This window comes from Ursus americanus, chromosome 1, assembly GCF_024610735.1.
Source record: "Ursus americanus isolate L20-20 chromosome 1, mUrsAme1.1.p, whole genome shotgun sequence".
NCBI lineage: Eukaryota > Metazoa > Chordata > Mammalia > Carnivora > Ursidae > Ursus > Ursus americanus.
The window spans coordinates 2,886,192-2,904,874 of NC_142127.1; the positions used below are offsets into that span (position 1 = coordinate 2,886,192).

Sequence of the window (18,683 nt, forward strand, 5' to 3'; positions counted from 1 at the left end):
TGGGGAAGTGAGCTTGGTGCATATGGATGTATCCTTTACCTCACACTTATCTGAGTTTCCTTATCACTTCTAATAATTTTTCAGGATATTTTTTCAGGCTTAGGACAGTGAATCTCAACCATATTAAAAATCATCTGGATAACTTCAATATTTATTGATGCCTGGGTCCTACCGAGTCTGAATAAGTCAGAATCTTTGCTGATGGGTCTAGAGAATTACCTATCTATCTATCTATCTATCTATCTATCTATCTATCTATCTATCATCTATCTATCATCTATCTATCTAATATTTTTTGGTATATACACACACACACGCACACACACAGTATAAATATCTCCCCAGATGATTTCAATATGAGGCTGAAGTAAATAATTATCCAAAATAAAGATAATCTGTCTCCTTTCTAATACTTATACCAGTGGTTCTCAAATGGGGGTGATTTTGCCAACCCCAATGCCCCAGGCACATTTGGCAATGTCTAGAGATATTTTGAGTTGCTATGACTGGGGGATGGGGGAGGAGGGTGCTACTGGCATCTCATGAATAGAGGCCAGGAATGCTACTAAACATCCCATCATGCCCAGGACAGCCCTCACAACAAAGATTTATCTAATCTAAAATGCCAACAGAGTTGAAGTTGAGAAATCCTAATTTTTTCTTTTCTTTAATGTTCTTGTCTAATTGTATTGTCCAGAAGAACAAGAACACTATCTATTATTAATGATGATCACGTCTGGGAAGATGGAGTAGACATACTTTTTCCTCTTCTCCTGCTGACTACAACTAAAAACGCTGTACATTAAAAAAAAATTTTTTTTTTGACAGAGAGACAGCCAGAGAGAGGGAAAAAAAGCAGGGGGAGTGGGAGAGGAAGAGGCAGGCTCCCCACTGAGCAGGGAGCCCGATGTGGGGCTCAATCCCAGGACCCTGGGATCATGACCTGAGCCGAAGGCAGACACTTAACGACTGAGCCACCCAGGCGCCCCATAAAAACCTTGTACATTTATATAAAACAAACATAAGAAGACTCTGAAATGTGGAGAGAATAAGGCAGGCCAGTTATGGATCTCAGATCCAAGGAGTGACACAGTGGTAACTTCTCTGGGTTTTCTTTTTACCTCATATTCCCCAGACTAGGAGCTGAAGAAGTCAGCAATCCAGAAATGACAATGGGGACAGACCAAAAAAGCCCCAAGGAAAACCTTCTCTTTCTACCAAAAGGATCGGGGAAGGGGCAACTCAGCAAGACAGAAAACTTTTAAACAAAAACCACTCTACTCCAGTGAAAAACCACAAAACAACTGTGGTCCCAGCCCCACTTATACCAAAAAATGCCAAGTGGGGAGCCTAGATTTCTGCCCTTGCCAGGTTCGTGTCAGAGAAGGCTGAGTAGGAAGCCATCCTTGATGAGTAGTAATGAGCCCATCCCTCACAGTGTCAGTGGAGACCACTGGGGCCTCCTGGACTTCCACCACCACTTGGCAGTAATGAGGTGGTCCTCCCCTCCATGCTGGAGTGATGTCAGAGGAGACCTAGTGCAGAGGCAGGTCTTTCACCATCCTCCAGTGGTAAGAATGCCACTCTCCCCCCATGGTATCAGTAAAGGCCATGTTGGGGTAGTCATAAGGTGCTTATGGCCCTCCCAGCCAGGGTGGTATCAGTGAAGGCCTACTGGGAAGCTGGAACTCCCACTCCCAGCCAGCAGTAAAAACAAACCTCTACCTGCCTTGAGAGTCAGTGGAGGCCATGTGGAGAATTTGGATTCTCCCCCCATCTGACAGTAAATGGATGGCACCCCCACTTCCCCCTGCTAGAGTGGTGTCAGAGGAAGCCAGCTAAAACAGAACATTTAAACAAGACCCAGAGTTCTTATAATATAATAACCCAAATGTCCACATTTCAATCTAAAATCACTTATCCTACTAAGAACCAGGAAAATATTAACTTGAATGAGAAAAGATAAGCAACATATGCCAACACTGACAGAAATGTTAGCCATTATAAAAATTCTTCAATGAGCAATTAAAAACACACCTGAAACAAATGAGAAAATACAAAGTCTCGGTAAAGAAGTAAAAGACATAAAGTAGAACCAAATGGAATTGAAAAATATAATAACTAAAATTAAAAAAAAAAAAACCAAACCCTCAGTGGATGGGTTTGGCAAGATGGAGAGAAAAGAGGAAAGAATCAGTGAGCTTGAAGATAGAACAGTAAAAATAACCCAACCTGAAAAACAGAAAGAAAGGAGACCAAAATAAAGTGAACGGAGCCTCAGGGACCGGTAGGACTGTATCTGATTTTTTTTTTTTTTTTGTCATTGGAGCCTTAGAAAGAAAAGAAAAAGAGGCATGGCTGAAAGAGCATTATAACAAATAATGGCTGAAAAGCTCATAAATGTAGCAAAAGATATAAACATACAGATTCAAGAAACTGAGCAAACTTCAGACAGGATAAATTCAACTAAGTCCACATCAAGATACATCATGGTCAAACTTCTGAAAACTAAAGGCAAAAAATCTTGAAAGTAACAAGAGAAACAACACGTAACTTTTGGGGGAAAATGATTCAGATTTCTCATCAGAAACCATGGAGCCCAGGAGCAAGTGGTACAATTATTTTTTAAGGATTGGGAGAAAAGAGCTGTTAACCCAGAATTTCATGTTACTGAAAATATCTTTCAGAAATGAAGGGGAAATCAAGACATTCTCAGATGAAGGAAAACTAAAAACACAAAAGGAATTGCCAAAAGAACTATCCTAAAATAATAACTAAAGGAGGTTCTTTGAAGAGAAAAGAAATGATAAAAAAAAACCTTGCAATGTCAGGAAGGAAGAAAGAAATAGTAAGCAACAATGTAGGCAAATACAATAGGCTTTCTTCTCCTCTTGAGTTTTCTAAATTATGTTTGATAATTGAAGCAAAATTTGTAACATTGTCTAATGTGGTTCTAAATGTACATAGAGGAAACATTTAAGGAAAATTATATTACAAATGGGAGAAGGTAAATGGACATAAAGGGAAATAAAATATCTATGCTTCTCAAAGTGGTAAAATGACACTAGTAGAGTGTCATAATTTGTGTATGTATAATGTAATAATAGAGCAACTGCTTGAAAAAGCTTTAAAAAGGACACTATAAATAAATGAACATGGAATTAAAAAAATGTTTAGGTAATCCACGGTAAGGCAGGAAAAAGAAAACAGAGAAATGAAAAACTGAGAGCAAACAGAAAACAAAAAAATAAAATGGCAGACTCGAGGTCTAACATGTAAATAATTACATTAAGCATAAAAAGCATAACTACACCAAGTAAAAGACAGAGATTGGCTTAATAGATTTAAAAGCATGACTGTCTACGACTTGAAATACAGGTTGAAAGTAAAAGGATGAAAGAGATATATCATGCAAAGAATAACCAAAATGAAACTGGAGTGGCTGTATTATTATCAGATAAAGTAGACTTCAGAGCAAAGAAAATAACCGGAGACAAAGGGGGACATTACATGATGATAAAAGGATAAATCCACCAAGAAGATATAGCAATCCTAAATGTGTATGTACCAAACAACACAGCTGAGAAATAAATGAAGAAAAAATGATAGAACTAAAATGAAAAATGGGAAAATCCACAGTTATGCTTGGAGACTTCAACACCCCTTTCTCAATAATTGGTAGAACAACTAGGCAACAAATTTGCAAGAAAATAAAATTCAATATCACTATCAACCAAGATCTAATTGACACTTTTAGAACATTCCACCAAACAGCAGAATATATATCCTTTTCAAGCACCCTTAGAACATATAACAAAATAGGCCATATCCCGGGCCATAAGGGAAATATCAGCACATTAAAAAAACTTAACTCATATAGAGTGTGTCTCCAACCACAATGGAATCAAACCAGAAATCAGTAATAGTATGATACCAGGAAAATCTCCAAACACCTAGAAACTAAACAACATACTTCTAAATAACACATGGGCCAAAGAGAAAGTCTCAAAGGAAATTGTTTTAAAAATGAACTGTATAAAAATGAAAGAACAACATATCAAAATGTATGAGACATAGCTAAAGCAGTGCTGAGATTTGTAGCATTTCACATCAGAAGAGAGGAAAAGCTTTGAATCAATTATCTAAATTCCCACCTAATAATCTAAAAAAAAATAAGAGCAAAATACACCCAAAGCTGGAAGAAGAAAAGAAATAATACAAAGAGCAGAAATCATTGTAATTGAAAACATAAAGAAAGAAAAGCAATAGAGGGTGGCTCAGGGTGTGATCCCAGGATCCTGGGATCAAGCCCCGCTTTGGGCTCCCTGCTCCGCTGGGAAGCCTGCTTCTTCCTCTCCCACTCCCCCTGCTTGTGTTCCCTCTCTCACTGGCTGTCTCTCTCTCTGTCAAATAAATAAATAAAATCTTAAAAAAAAAAAAAGAAAAGCAATAGAGAAAATCAATGAAATCAAAGCTGGTTCTTTGAAAAGGTCAATAAAATTGACAAACCTCTAGCAAAACAAGGAAAAGAGAAATATACAAATTGTCAATATCAGGAATGAAACAGGGGCTATCATCATAGATTCTGCAGACATCAAAATGATAATAATGGAATACTACAAATTACACATATATAAATTTGACAACTTAGATGAAATGGACCAATTTCTCAAAAAGCACAAATTACCACAACTCACTCAATATGAAATAAAAACTTTGATTGTCCTTTAACTTTTCAGGAATTTACAATTAAAAACTCCCCAGAAAGAAGTCTCCAGGCTTCCATGGTTCCACTGGAGAATTCTAACAAACATTTAAAGAAGAATTCTGCACAACCTGCACAACCTCTTCCAGGAAATAGAAGAGGAGGAAACACTTCCTAATTGATTTTATGAAGCTAATGTTTCTCTGATACCAAAGCCAAAGGCATTACAAAAGAAGAAAAAGAAAACTATAGATCTCATAAATAAAGATGTAAAAATTCATAACAAAATATTAGCAAATAGCATTCAGCAATATATAAAAAGAACTATACACTATGACCAAGTAGGGCTTACTCCGGGGATGAAAAGCTGGTTCAAGATTCAAAAATTGATCAATGTAATCCACCATATTAAAAGGTTAAACAAGAAAAACATCACATGATCATATCAACTGATGCAAAAAATTTTTTGACAAAATTCAACACCCATTTCTGAGAAAAACTCCCAGAAACAGGAAACTTCCTTAATTTGATAAAGAACATCTACAAAAAACCTACAGCTAACATTATACTTGGCGGTTAAAGATTGAGTGCTTTCCCCTAAGATACGAAACAAAGCAAAGATGTCTGCTCTTACCACTCTTATAATACTGGAAGTTCTGGTCAGTGCAATAAAGCAAGAAAAGTAAATAAAAGACATAAAAATTGGAAAGGAGGAAATAAGACTGTCCCTATTTGCAGATAATGTAATTATCGACATAGAAAATTTCAAGAAATCCATAAAAAGTAAGTGACTTCAGCAAGGTTGCAGTAAACAAAGTCAACACACACAAATCAATAGTATTTCTGGACCAGCTATAAACACATCAATGCCAAAATTAAAAATACAGTACTATTTATAATCTCTCAAGAAAAACCCAATCTAGGTATAAACCTAACAAAACATGGATGGAACATGTATACCAAAAACTAAAAAAACATTGGTGAAAGACATTAAAGAGAATCTAAATAAACAGAATTCATGGATTAGAAAACCTAACAGAGATGCCAATTCTCCTCAAATTGATATATAACATTAATTAACCAAAATCCCAGCAAGAATTTTTTGTAGATATGGATAAGGTCTTTCTAAGATGTATATGGAAAGGCAAAGGACCCAGAACAGCTAAAACAATTTTGAAAAAGAAGAAGGTAGGAGGAATCCGTCTACACAACTTCAAGACTTATTATGTAACTACAGCCAACAAGACAGCGTGGCACTGGCAGAGGAACAGACACATGGATCAATGGAACAGAAGAGAAAATGCAGAAACAAACCCGCAAATATGCCCAACTGATTTTCAACACAGGTGCAAAATCAATTCATTGAAAGAAGGATGGACTTTTCAATGAATGATGCTGGAGCAACATCTACGGGGGAAAAATTTTAAAAAGAATCATAGCCTAAGTCTCACACGCTATACAAGATTTAACTCAAAATGAGAATGGACCTAAATGCAAACTGTAAAACTATAGAACCTTCTAGAAAAAAAGATTGGAGAAAACCTTCAGGCAGAGATCTTAGATGTAACACCAAAAGCATGTGCCAGGAAGGGAAATTTGATAAACTGGACTCTGTCAAAATGAAAAATTTTGCTCTATGAAGACTTAAGAGGACTTAAAGAAAAACTATAGACTGTGAGGAGATATTTGCAAACCACACATCCAACAAAGGACTAGTATCTAGAATATATAAGTAATTTTCAAAACTCAACAAAGAATCCAATCAGAAACTGGGCAAACAACAAGACCAGATGTTTCACTGAAGAGGATATATACATATGGCAGATAAGCCCTTGAGTAGATGTGGTATGTGGGCTGGGAGGGGCTTGGGCAGGGCCAGCACCTCCATTTGTAGCCTCGCAGGACTCTCTGGATGTTGACTGCTGCCTTGTCCAGGGCCTGGCTCCTCTGTACCTCCAGCAGAGTGTCCTGGTTATCCTGCAACAGAGGAGATCCCAGCATGTAGCTGCCACCACTCATCTCCACACCCCACCTGGGGTCCCGGCCCCATCTCCAGAAAGGTCTTTCAGACTTTTCCCATATGGGCTCCCAAAAGGGCAAGCAGGGGAAGGGGCCTTCAAATTGATCCCGATGTGGCTCAGAGACAGGAGCTGCAACTACACTTCCAGTTCGCAATCCAAGAACTTCCCATTTTAGTTCTTTCTTCTTCATTCAATCTGGCAAATTTTATTTCTGCTCTGGAGAACTTAAGAAGGGGCAAAATGTTTCTCTGAAGCTGTGTTTTATTTCCCAAAATTCATGTGAAATGTCACCCAACTTGTAGTACAGACTCATGCTTATTTCAATAGAAACATGTTTCCCCCAGCCTTTGAGTAGGATTCAAAGTGAGTTGATGAGCCCTATTTGCCCCTGAGCTGTGACTTTCTCTGGCCTGCCTTTGTGCTTCACCTGGATCACTGTTCCCTTGGGCTTGCCATCCTAGTCCCTGCAGGGCAAGGACCATCTTTGTTGAACAGAAAGCAGCTTGGTCCTTTGGTGAGTGGTGAGGAGAGGCAGGGGCTTTGTGGCCTCTCCCACCTCAATCAGTCTTGCCTCAAGCAAGCGCCGAGCCTCTTCCTGTGCCCAGGTGGGCACTGGGGACACAGAAATACACCAGCCTTCTGCTAGTGGCCTCAAGGAGCAGCCAGGGAGGGGAAAAAGTGGAGGGATGGGCACTCTCCTCCTCCTCCTCTCCTCGACCACCTGCCCACACTGACCTCACCCCACCCCTGTGGCCCTCAACGTCTATCCCAGCTTCCTGGACAGCACCCTGGGACTTCCCCGATGTCTGCCCTCTGCCAGAATCACCTCTCTAATGGAATCTGGAGCCCTTCTGCCTTTTCTCTCTTGTCTAAGTCCAGAGCCCCAGCACAGGCCAGGCTAATGCATGGACAGATGAACAAATGGACTGACTAGAGGGTCAGTCAGGACAGATGAGGATGGGACAGCAGACTCTGTGTGGAAGTAGAGGGAGTGGAGGACTTCGGAAGGGGCAATGGGGATGGGGTGGGACTTGGGTGGACTGGCAGAGCATGCTTCTGGCACTCTTCTTCTCCCTCCTCTTTCTCTTTTTGCTCACCCACCCACAGCTTACAAGTCTAGGGGCATGGAGGTTCTCTCCTCAGTAGCTCTTGACTCAACTTGTGGTCCTGGAGGGCCCAAAGGCCAGGTTCAGGGGCTAGAGGCTGTCAGCCACAAGCTGTTTCTGTGTGACCTTGGGCCTCCCTGTAAGTTGTGGGGGATGGACGTGGGAGGTGGGTGGTGGTGCTGCTTGCACATGCCTGCCCAAGGACAAGCTCTTCTGGGGTGAGGGGGAATCAGCAAACGGATTCCTTCCACTGAAGAGCTAGCTCCCCAGGGCTCTGAAGATGTGGAGCTTCCCCTGGTCTGATTTCAGATTGTGGCTCCTGGCACAGAGGAGGACACCTATTCTCAGGGACAGTGGGAACCTACCCTGAGCTCCTTCTTGCTTCTGCCTGGTGGCTTGGGGCAGCTCCTCCTTATCCTCAGGGCTTGCCTTAGATGCCCCGCTCTGAGAAACTTCCTGGACTTCTGCAGGCTGGGCTGAGCCCTCCCCACACTCCCCCTGCCTCCCTGCCCCTCGCAGCATGGCTTTCTACAACAGGTGTGCCTCAGAGTGGGAGCCATACCTGGAGCAGGCTCCCATGGCATTGGCTCAGGATGGGTGAGGGGATGCCACCTGGTGGGCATGGGACCAGCCCCAGGGAGGAGACTGAGGACCAGCACATTCAGGAGCTCACCTTCAGGAAAATTTTGGTCTTTCCCACTTTCCATTCTTTGTCTGTCCCCAGCCGCATTTCAGCTATGCGCAGAGTCATCTGGCGAGCCTTGTCTAGAAACTGCCAAGGAGAAAACAGGAGTGGCTCGGTGGAGTTGGAGCAGCACTTCTCAAAGGCTTTCTGGGATTCAAGCCTTCTTCCTCCCCTGGGTTTCACCATCAGTGTTACTCGGCTAGGACACAGGCTCAGGCACTTCCAAATAAGGATAGGGCCCAGGGGAGCACCCGGGACCTGGGACCTCAAGGCCACCGCGCTTCACAGGCCTGAAGCCTTAGTGTGGCTGTCGGGTACTCGGACAGCCCAAAGTTTAGGATGGCTGATGTTTGAGGAAGGACAGGAAGGACCTCCTGCCCCAAAAAGCTATCCAGCCACACATCACCTCCCCAGCATGCTACCATGGAAGTATGAGCTTTAAACTGCAGACACCTCCTAGAACCAACATATGCAGCCACTAGCCTCATCCAGTGAGTGTGACCCACTGTGAGCCTCTAGAGGCTCCCTCACTTCTAGGGCACCCAGGGAGCGAGACATGGGGCTGGAGAAGGGTCATTTCAAAGCTTGGAGTCTCGGCGTCAGGAGGGCAGCTACAGGACCCCCTTGGAACTGGGGGTTGGGGCACCCGGAGGTGGCAGGGGTTCTGAGGGTGACCACTACTGTCTTCTAGGGCCAGCGCGCTCAGGCGGAGGGCACAGGCACCTGCAAGCGCACAGCGCTGGGCAGCACCATGCCGAACCTCTGCGAGAACTCCTCGAACGTGTACCGGATGGGGAAGCCCGACTTGCGGATGTGCACGGTCTCCATCATGCCCGAGTAGCGCAGCTGCCGGATGCACAGCTCCCGGTCGAAGAGCTGCGGGCAAAGGTGGGAGGCCCGCTTCCTGAGCCGCTGCGCGCAGTCGGCGCGTCCGCGAGGGCAGCCCGCCCAACCACCAGCCAGGCGGCCATGCCCGATACAAGCCAACTCAACAATGCTTGGTTTGACCAGAAGTCTCTTTTGAAGAGAGGTATTTGGTCTGAAGTCACTGAAAAGTCCCGAAAGTGTTTCCGAGGAGATAAAAGTCGACAATATACAAACTGTGATATCCACAAGAACACTGAATACTTCCTTCATTCTCAGGATATGCAAAGTACTATGAATATAAAAGTTATTTGCATGTGTCATGTTAAAATGTTTCCTCCTGGCCTTGCCTGTGTTGGGGTGGGCGCCCCTGCGCCCTTCCGGCACCATTCTGCCTTCCACAGTCTAGTGGAATGAATAAATACATTTCCTACCTACAGTCGGAAAATATTTCAGCCAACTTAGTTTCTCCCCCTCCCCCCAAAGATGGATGTGGCCAACAGAGAGGACTATGGGCCTGATACTTGGCACAGGGGTCTGGGGTCTCAGCCATGGCCCCAGACTCTACATAGCTTAGCCTCTATAGAACCCCCCCTCACCCTCTGAGCCAGGAATGTCTGGGGACTAGGGGCACACCCTCAAATCTGGCAAGCCCACCAGCAGGCAGCTACCCACCTGGAAACACTGACGGCCAAAGAAACAACTGTTTATGGCAATTAGTCTTCGGTAACTAATCGGTTCCCATTTATTGAGCATTTATTGGGCTCAGCGTTTCTCATTTAATCTTTACAACGGGCCATACGTGGTGGAGTACTTAGCTCCAGTTTGAAGACAGTTGCCTGGGGGCGCCTGGGTGGCTCAGTAGTTAAGCGTCGGCTCAGGTTACGATCCCAGCGTTCTGAGATCTGTCCGCATCGGGCTCCATGCTCAGCGGGAAGCCTGCTTCTCCTTCTCCCACTCCCCCTGCTTGTGTTCCCTCTCTAACTGCCTTTCTCTGTGTCAAATAAATAAATAAAATCTTAAAAAAAAAAAAAAAAGACAGTTGCCTGAGGCTCAGGGCCACACTCCAAGTGGCTGAGCCAGGTTTAAACCCTTAGCCTGTCTGGCCCCCCCACATAGCAGCCACTGTCTCTGAGAGATATCCCAGCCAGGGGTGCTGGAGAAACAGGAACATCAGCCTCAGGCCACGCCCACCTGTCTCACAGCTCCGCAAGTGGGGGGTGTGGGTGTGGGCAGAGCTTCTGGGAGCACAGTCATTATCTAAATATAGGTATTGTGCCTCTAAGGAAGATACACTTTGAATTTCCTAGACTAGTCCCAATTTCCTATAATTTAATTCTATTACAAAAATATAATTAATATAATATTAATTCTTCCCCTTATAAAATTTTTTGAGTCATTTTATCTCCCTTGAGATGGCATCTCCAGGTTTTGGGAGGCCTGTATTTCAGCCTCTGGGTGGGATCCCCAAGCCCACGGATCTGGGACTCCTGGGCAGGAAGCAGGCTCCCACCCCACACCATATATACGTGGGTAAAGCCACCCTCCGAAGAGCTGCTTGGCCTCAGGTCTTGGTGACCAGCAGCTAGCCAGCCTCTAACATCCTAGTATCAGGATGAGCGGGGTTTACACATGCAGATTTGCCAAAAACATCACGTGCAGTCCTTGCTGCCCCCCCAGGCAGGCACGATTCTGACTTTACAGAAGAGAAAACAGGCTCAAAGAAGTAAAGCACCTGGCCTAGTGCACACAGCTGGCGAATGGCAGGCATGAGACAACAGAGCTCTGGGTTATCCAAAGCCCCGCCAGTCACTGATCTTTGAATGGCCTAGACTGGTCACCTTACTTCAGTGTCCCCATCTTTAAAATGGGAGCAGACAGCTCTAATGCTGACCAGGCCCTGCTGAAGGGAGTGCCATGACCCTGGACGCCATCAGACTCATCTAACAGATGCCCCCCCATCCCCGTGCCCTCATTACCAGCGGCTTTTTGTACTCGTTGGGTTTGATGCAGCGGATGAAGTAGGGCTGGCAGCCGGTCAGGATTTTCATCAGCTGGTCCAGGGACTTCTTGAACTGGCCTGCCAACGTGGAGGGCTGCTTGCTGGGGTCTGTGGACTGCAGGCAGAAGCAGAGGCACAAGTGGGGGGCTGGGGAGCTTGGCCTGGGGTAGAGCTGACCCCGATGAGGGCTTCTGCCAAGGTCCCACAGATAGGCGGGGCTGCGTTCTTGCAGCCCCTCACCCACTGACCAACCATAGGTTCTTTAAAAAAAAATTTTTTTTATTGTGTTATGTTAGTCACCATACAGTACATCATTAGTTTTTGATGTAGGTTCTGATGAGTAAGATGGGGCAAGGTATCCTGTCTAGGGGTGGGGTCCCCCAGGTCGGGTGTGCAAGATGATGTACCAGAGTGGGAAAGGATGTGAGAACTGGCAACATTCACTTTTTACCTCTACCCTTCTTCCTTTTCAGTTTTTGTATTGGTTTTGTATGTTTTTAAAAAGTGTTTTATAGTGCACATTGTAAGCATTGTAATACAGGTATATAGTTTTATAATAGATGTAACGAAATTATGGATGCAAGAGGAAACCAGCGCAAGCCCCCAGCCGGCTCAGTGTGTGTTTTGTGCAATGCTGATCTTGGGTGATGCTTCCTGATCAAACCCTTCCCAAGTCAAATGTACCCGAGCAAATGTATGTACCGCCAAGTTGCATCCACTGGTGACATGAGTCTTAACACTTCTGAGAAGAGGACACGATCACTGGCACCTTATAGTAACAATGGACAGCATTTTCTTGTTGTCCTGGTTTGTAAAATAATGTGCATTTCCCTTGCCGTCATCCTGTTCTCTAAAATCCTGGGACATGCTCTGGGGGCCCCACAGAGCCAGGACAAGCCTATACTCTGGCCTCAGCTGTGGAGAGTTTAGCCTGGCTCAGTGATACAGAGCGTCCAGCCTGGCTCCACCTGGTTCCAGACTCGGGCAATTCCTGCCCAGTCTCACGGCTCCTTGGTGGCTCCCCGGGCCTGCTCTGCACATGGTCCTACTCATGGTGGGTCCTGGGCACTGAGGTCTCAGGAGAGGCCTCCTGCAGAGGTCAGGTGGGACATGAAGAAAGGTCAAGGGCACCTCAGCATGGCCAGTGCTGAATGCATGGCACAGAGGGCAGTTTCCTCGGCCTACACCCCAGCTTCCCAAGCCATTTAGCAGGCCCCATTCCCCTGCCCCGGGGTAGGGGAGCTCCTCATTAGACGATTCAGGGGTTTTCTGGATCAGTCATTCCTGAGGGGTGGAGGCATGACAGGGAGTATGTGGGCAGACCCTCACCCTGCCAGGAAATGCTAGGCTGCCCTGAATGGCCTAGACTGGTCACCTTACTTCAGTGTCCCCATCTTTAAAATGGGAGCAGACAGCTCTAATGCTGACCAGGCCCTGCTGAAGGGAGTGCTCTCTGCTGCCACACCACACACCACACACCCCGTACCGCACACACACACATACCAGACACATACCACACACATCACACATGCATACCATACATACCATAGCATACACACCCCCATACATACCACACACATCATAACACACACACACACCATACACAGAGCATACATACCGTACCACACACACCACACATCACACCCCATAGCACACACATACACACACCACAAACCCATACCACACATACGTGTCACACATCCCGCATGCACCCCCCACACCCCATACCATACACATACATACCATACGTACTGTAGTACACCCCTCACACACACCACACACGCCACACACATCACACAAAATATACCCATACACCCCACCCCTCGTGCACACCAAATACCACACACACCACACACACCACACACACAACAATATAGAAAAATAACATTAACAAAAGCAGATGTGCCCCCACCAGACCAGCACACACACAGAAGCAGGCACATCCACGTGCACCTGTCCCCTTACCACCACCCACGCAGCAGTAGCAGCACCCCACTCCTATTTTGCTTACTTCTGGACCCTGACTAAACAACCAAAACCCCACGTGTTAGGTCTTCCTTGTGCTTGCACGTCTGACCCCCGAGGCCCTAAGGGCTGAGAGACCCAGGAGGCATTGACAGGGCTGCCCATGGGAGCCCACCTTGAAGTGCTGGCTCCCTGCCTTTGCCCGGATGATGGTACCATGGCCCAGCTTGGTCCCTGCGGATTCCAGCTTGAATATCTCCCTCAGGAACTTGTTTTTGGAGGAGTAGACCAGGGTGAGGATATCTGTGCTCAGCACGTCTCGATTTTTCTCCAGGAAGCCTGTGAGGGAAGCAGAGGCCACCGCAAGCCCAGTTCAGCCATCCCTTCTGACCCACAGGGGAAGGGGAGGGCAACAGGATGGGGACTCCAATCACCCCAGAATGCCCGGAGGAGCCCCCACTGAAGCTGCCCTCCTCACCTCTCCCTTGACCTCCCTGTCCGGCCAGCAGGGCTCCCTGCCCCTGGGCCTGCACTTAGTTCTTCCCAGCACTGATATGTCACACCTACATCTAAACCCTCCAACCCCCACACCTGCCATCCCCACCACAACCCCCTCTCGAAGCCACTGTCATTCCTTCTTTGATCACAGCCCACCCCTCTGCTGTCTGTCCCACCCTTCCAGGCTCATGGCCCAGCGACTGGGAGAGTCTTGAAACCCCACACTGCTGTGTCACCCTGCCTGAATCCTTTCTCTGCCCTCCTGCCACCAGAGCACGCCTTCCTCATCTCCTTCCTCATCTCCTGGGTCCCCCGTGGCCCTGCACTTGACTGGCGCCAAAGCACCCCAGAAGCCTCAGCTGTCCCACACCTCCAGCCCCCACCAGCCACTGCTGGACACTCTTTCCTGCTTATCCAGCTGGACCAGCTCTGGCTGATTCTTCAAGATCACCTCAAGCATTGTCTATTCCAACAGGCTCCCCAGAGCCCTCCTTGGGGCTCCCCTGGCCTCTGTGGGACCTTTCTCATGGGCCCTACTGCTCACATCAGAGGGTGGTCTGAGGACTTTCCCTCTGCTTTGCCAGCCACAACCCTCCCTGGGTGCACCACGGACAGGAGTGACTCAGATCCCTGACACCTCCAGCCCCAGCCATCTCCGGAACTGCCAAGTACACTCCAGAGCCAACAAGCAGCCACAGTGCCTCCCTTCACGGTAGGGTTTAGATTTCCCTGCAGTGAGATGCCTGGGGGCTCTCATCAGGGCTCTGGCCCACTAAATTTCTGGGTGACCTTGAGCAAGTCTGATTCGGGCAACTACTTATTCATATAAAGGAACTAAGAAGAGAAGAAGGAAAAGGACAGAGTGAGGAAGCCTCCCCCCCTCCCCCAACAAGTGCTGAAAATCTGGCAGCCTGGCAATGTTCAGGGAGCTTGCAGTCTGGAGAGGGGGGCCTGGCCACTCTTGCCTATGCCCCTGAGCCCAGAGGCAACTCTGGGAGTATCGGCATACAGCCCCAGCCAGTCAGTGTGTGTGTGTGTTGGAGGTGGGGTGTTGCTTCCAACCCCCTGTGAAACCAGCAAGGGGTGGCAGCTACTTTGTTCTTCTTGGGAGCCCAAAATGAAAGGAGGAAAGGCATTCACACCACTTGTCTTACTGGCTCAAGGACAGAGTGGTGTCTCGCTGATTAGGGGGTCCTTAGGGCACATATCCCTCCTCATTATGAGTTTAAACTGCACAGGTCTTGGGAGTGAATGTGTGTGTGCATGTGTGTGTGAGCGTGTGTGTGCTCTCTAACAGAACAGGTTTAGAAACCATGCATGTCTGTGATCGCTAAGGAGGACCTGAGGACCTGGGAGCCCCTAGCCCCTCCACCAGCCCTGCTCTGGGGTCCTGGAAGGTCCTGCTAGGGCCAGGGGCCCCTCCAGCCTGAAGACTGAGAATCCAGAAATTGAGGAGGGGAAGTGTTATGGGCTGAGTTGCTTCCCTCCCAAATCCATACGTTGAAGTTCTAACCCCCAGTAACTCAGAATGTGACTATATGTGGAGATGGGCCCTTTACGGAGGCGATTAAGTTAAAATGAGGCTACATGGGTGGCCGTAATCCAGTCCTATAAGAAGGACTGTTGTCCTATAAGAAGAGATCAGGACACAGATGCACAGAGACACTAAAGATGCCAGAGACATCAGAAGGGACCAGCCACACTGACACCTTAATCTTGGACCCAGAACCATGAGAAAATGCCTCTCTGTTCCCACCTGGGGAGCTTTGGCATGTCAGCCCTAGCCAGCTGCTAACACAGGCATGATTCTGGGCATGTGTAAGAATGGACTTGCCCTAAAGTGGGACACCGAATCACCAAGAAGGGGATGAAGAAGAGCTGCTTCTCAAAGCCAGGCTGGTGAGGACTGGGGGCCCGCTGTAGGGCTACACTCCCGGGACTTCTAGGAATGGTCCCGCAAGGGCACAACCCTGAATTTCCTCTCCCACTCTACCCCTTTAAGTCATCCCACCTTCTAGGGGGACACTCTGTGCAAACCTGCTCAGCCTGGTGTGGGATTAGGGAGACTGAGTCGGGGTGGAAGGAAGCCGATTTTCCCCACCTCTGCCCCCAGTGCCCATGAAGGGGAAGACACTGTACCAGGAGCTCCAGGGGCACCACGAGGCCTCCCAGAGCTAGAGGTGACAAGAGTGAGCCTGCGCTGTGCACATCAACCCTTCTCCCAGCTACATGCTGGGGAAGCTGTCCTCTGCAGATGGAGGGTGAGCAGACACTTGGTGGCACTCTGTGCCTCTCCAGGCTTAGGCAGAGCCTCCCCAACCTGGGGTGTTCTCAAAGGGAGGGGTGCATTGAGGCACCCCAAGCTCAACCCCCCAGTAGGCAGAGTAAGTGGGGCTTCGCTCATCAGCACAGCATGGCACCCAAAGAAAAATTAGCAGGCTCAGCTTTAATGAACAGTAATAGAATTTTCCATTCAGAAAGTCTACAAAGAAGCTGTCTTAATTTTAGCATTCACAACAATAGTTTCATGTCACTTCAAATAATAAAACTTGGCCTTGAATTGTCCATGGAGGTTGGGATGGACTCAGTGTCTTGTGTTCTGGGACCCTGAAGGTCCCACTGGCTCTGGTGTCTCTCTTTCTGAAGAGCCCCAAAGCCAGGGTCAGGTGGGAACTATGAAGGAGCCACCACCTTCTCACTCCACAACAGAAATGATCCCCTGACCTCACCTCTTCTATGTGAAAATGTCAGCCCCTCCTACTGCCTTGTCTCTCCAACTGAAAAGTATGCACGGATCATCATCCCTGACTTTGAGTTTTCAGTTAAACAGGCTAGAGCGCCTCCTCATTTCTCCATACAAGCCACAGAGAGTGCCACTATGGCTACCCGACTCATTGTCCTGACCACAGCTAAACACTGTCTATGTCTCATTTTTCTAAGCACACCAATTGGTTTAACCACCCCAGGCCTTTATTTCTCTAGTCAAAACTATGCCTGAGCCTATTTTAGCATAAATAAAAATTAACTAAAAATGAATCAAATACCTAGATGAAAAGTTAAAACTAAAAAACTCTTGAAAGAAAACAGAGGTAAATCTTGGGTCAGATAATGGTTTCTTAGTCATGATACCAAAAGCATGAACAACAAAGGAAAAAATAGATAATTGGACTTTATCAAAATGAAAAACTTTTGTGCTTCAAAAGACACTATCAAGAGGTGAAAAGATGGGGTGCCTGGGTGGCATAGCGGTTAAGCATCTGCCTTAGGTTCAGGGCGTGATCCCGGCGTTCTGAGATCGAGCCCCACATCAGGCTCCTCTGCTATGAGCCTGCTTTTTCCTCTCCCACTCCCCCTGCTTGTGTTCCCTCTCTCGCTGGCTGTCTCTATCTCTGTCAAATAAATAAATAAAATCTTAAAAAAAAAAAAAAGAGGTGAAAAGATGACCCAGAGAGCGGGAGAAAATATTTGCAAATTACATACCTGATAAGGTACTTATATCCAGAATATATAAAGAACTCTTAAAACTCAACAATAAAAAGACAACTAATTAAAACATGGGCAAAGGGTTTGAACAGACATTTCTCTAAAGATGATACACAAATGAGCAAGAAGCACATGAAAAGATGCTCAACATCATTAGGCATCAGGGAAACACAAACCAACATTACACTGAGATACCACCTCAAACCCACTGGGATGGCTAAAATAAGACAGACAGACAATAGCAAGTGTTGCTGAGTATGTGGAAAAATTCGAGCTTTCATCCATTGCTGGTGGGAAAATGGTGCAGCCACTTTAGAAAACAGTTGGGTGGTTACTCACGCTAAATGCAGAATTGCCATATGACCGAGTATATACCACAAAGAAGCGAAAACATGCGTTTACATAAAAACTGGCAGGTGAGTGTTCATGGCGGCATTATGCATAATAGGCAAGAGGTGGAAACAGCCCAAATGTCCATCAAGTGATAAAGGGATAAATAAATGTGCTTTATTCACACAGTGGAATATGATCATACTGCAATATAAAGAAACGAAGTCCTGATGCATGCTATGAATGGACGAACCTTAAAAACATTATGCTAAGTGAAAAAAGCCAGTCACAAAGACCACACATCTCATGGTTCCACTTGTATGAAACGTCCAGAATAGGTAAATCCATAGGGACAGAAATTAGCGGTTGCCCAGGATTGGGGAAAATGCAGATTGATGGCTAATGGGAGTTTCATTTTGGCGTGATGAAAATGTTCTAAACTTATGGCAATGGTTACACGACTCTGTGAATATACTAAAGATCACTGAGTTGTACAGTTAAAATGGGTGAATTATATGGTATGTGAATTATATCTCAATAGAGCTATCACTAAAAAATGAAACAAACCATGCGTGGTCCATTGCATTCCCTTTGTCCCATTGCTTGCTCTGCAAAACGACCTTGTTTTCTCAGCTTTCTTCCCATGGCCTTCCTAGAATGATCCAGATTTGGAAGGAAGGGGAAGTAGAGAGGAGCTGCACCTACCTTCTGTCTGGTAGTACACCTCGCCCGCAAAGTGGGTGATGCCAAATCTGGCATCATGGATGTTCTTGGGCTGCAAGTAGGCCTTATTGTTGGCATGGACGTTGTTCAGTTTTTGCAGCATGGTGGCATCTGTCCCCTGGAAGAACACAGACACCCTATGGGCTGACATCCCAGAGTCCAGCTATGGGGAGGTCAGCTGGCACATCCACAGGGCTCAGGGGCTCCCTCACAGGGGCAAAGCAACTGGGCTCAGAATGACTGAGGACCCTTCTACAGATGGGAAACTTCTGCCCAGGGATTGGTGACTGGTCGCAGTGAT

The 18,683-nt window shown here is 46.5% G+C and overlaps 1 protein-coding gene across 2 annotated transcripts in view; it reads right to left on the reverse strand.

The window, feature by feature from the left end:
- The window catches only part of MYO7B (myosin VIIB), a 90,180-nt gene that overhangs the window by 31,405 nt on the left and 40,092 nt on the right, over positions 1-18,683 (reverse strand). For both annotated transcript variants that reach the window (XM_087870466.1, XM_045777722.2), the window contains exons 14-19: positions 18,365-18,500; positions 13,524-13,687; positions 11,361-11,498; positions 9,241-9,393; positions 8,506-8,604; positions 6,588-6,682 (exon numbers count right to left, since the gene is read on the reverse strand). In XM_087870466.1, the coding sequence (XP_087726592.1) occupies positions 6,588-6,682; positions 8,506-8,604; positions 9,241-9,393; positions 11,361-11,498; positions 13,524-13,687; positions 18,365-18,500 (785 nt within the window). The remainder of the gene's footprint in view (positions 1-6,587; positions 6,683-8,505; positions 8,605-9,240; positions 9,394-11,360; positions 11,499-13,523; positions 13,688-18,364; positions 18,501-18,683) is intronic.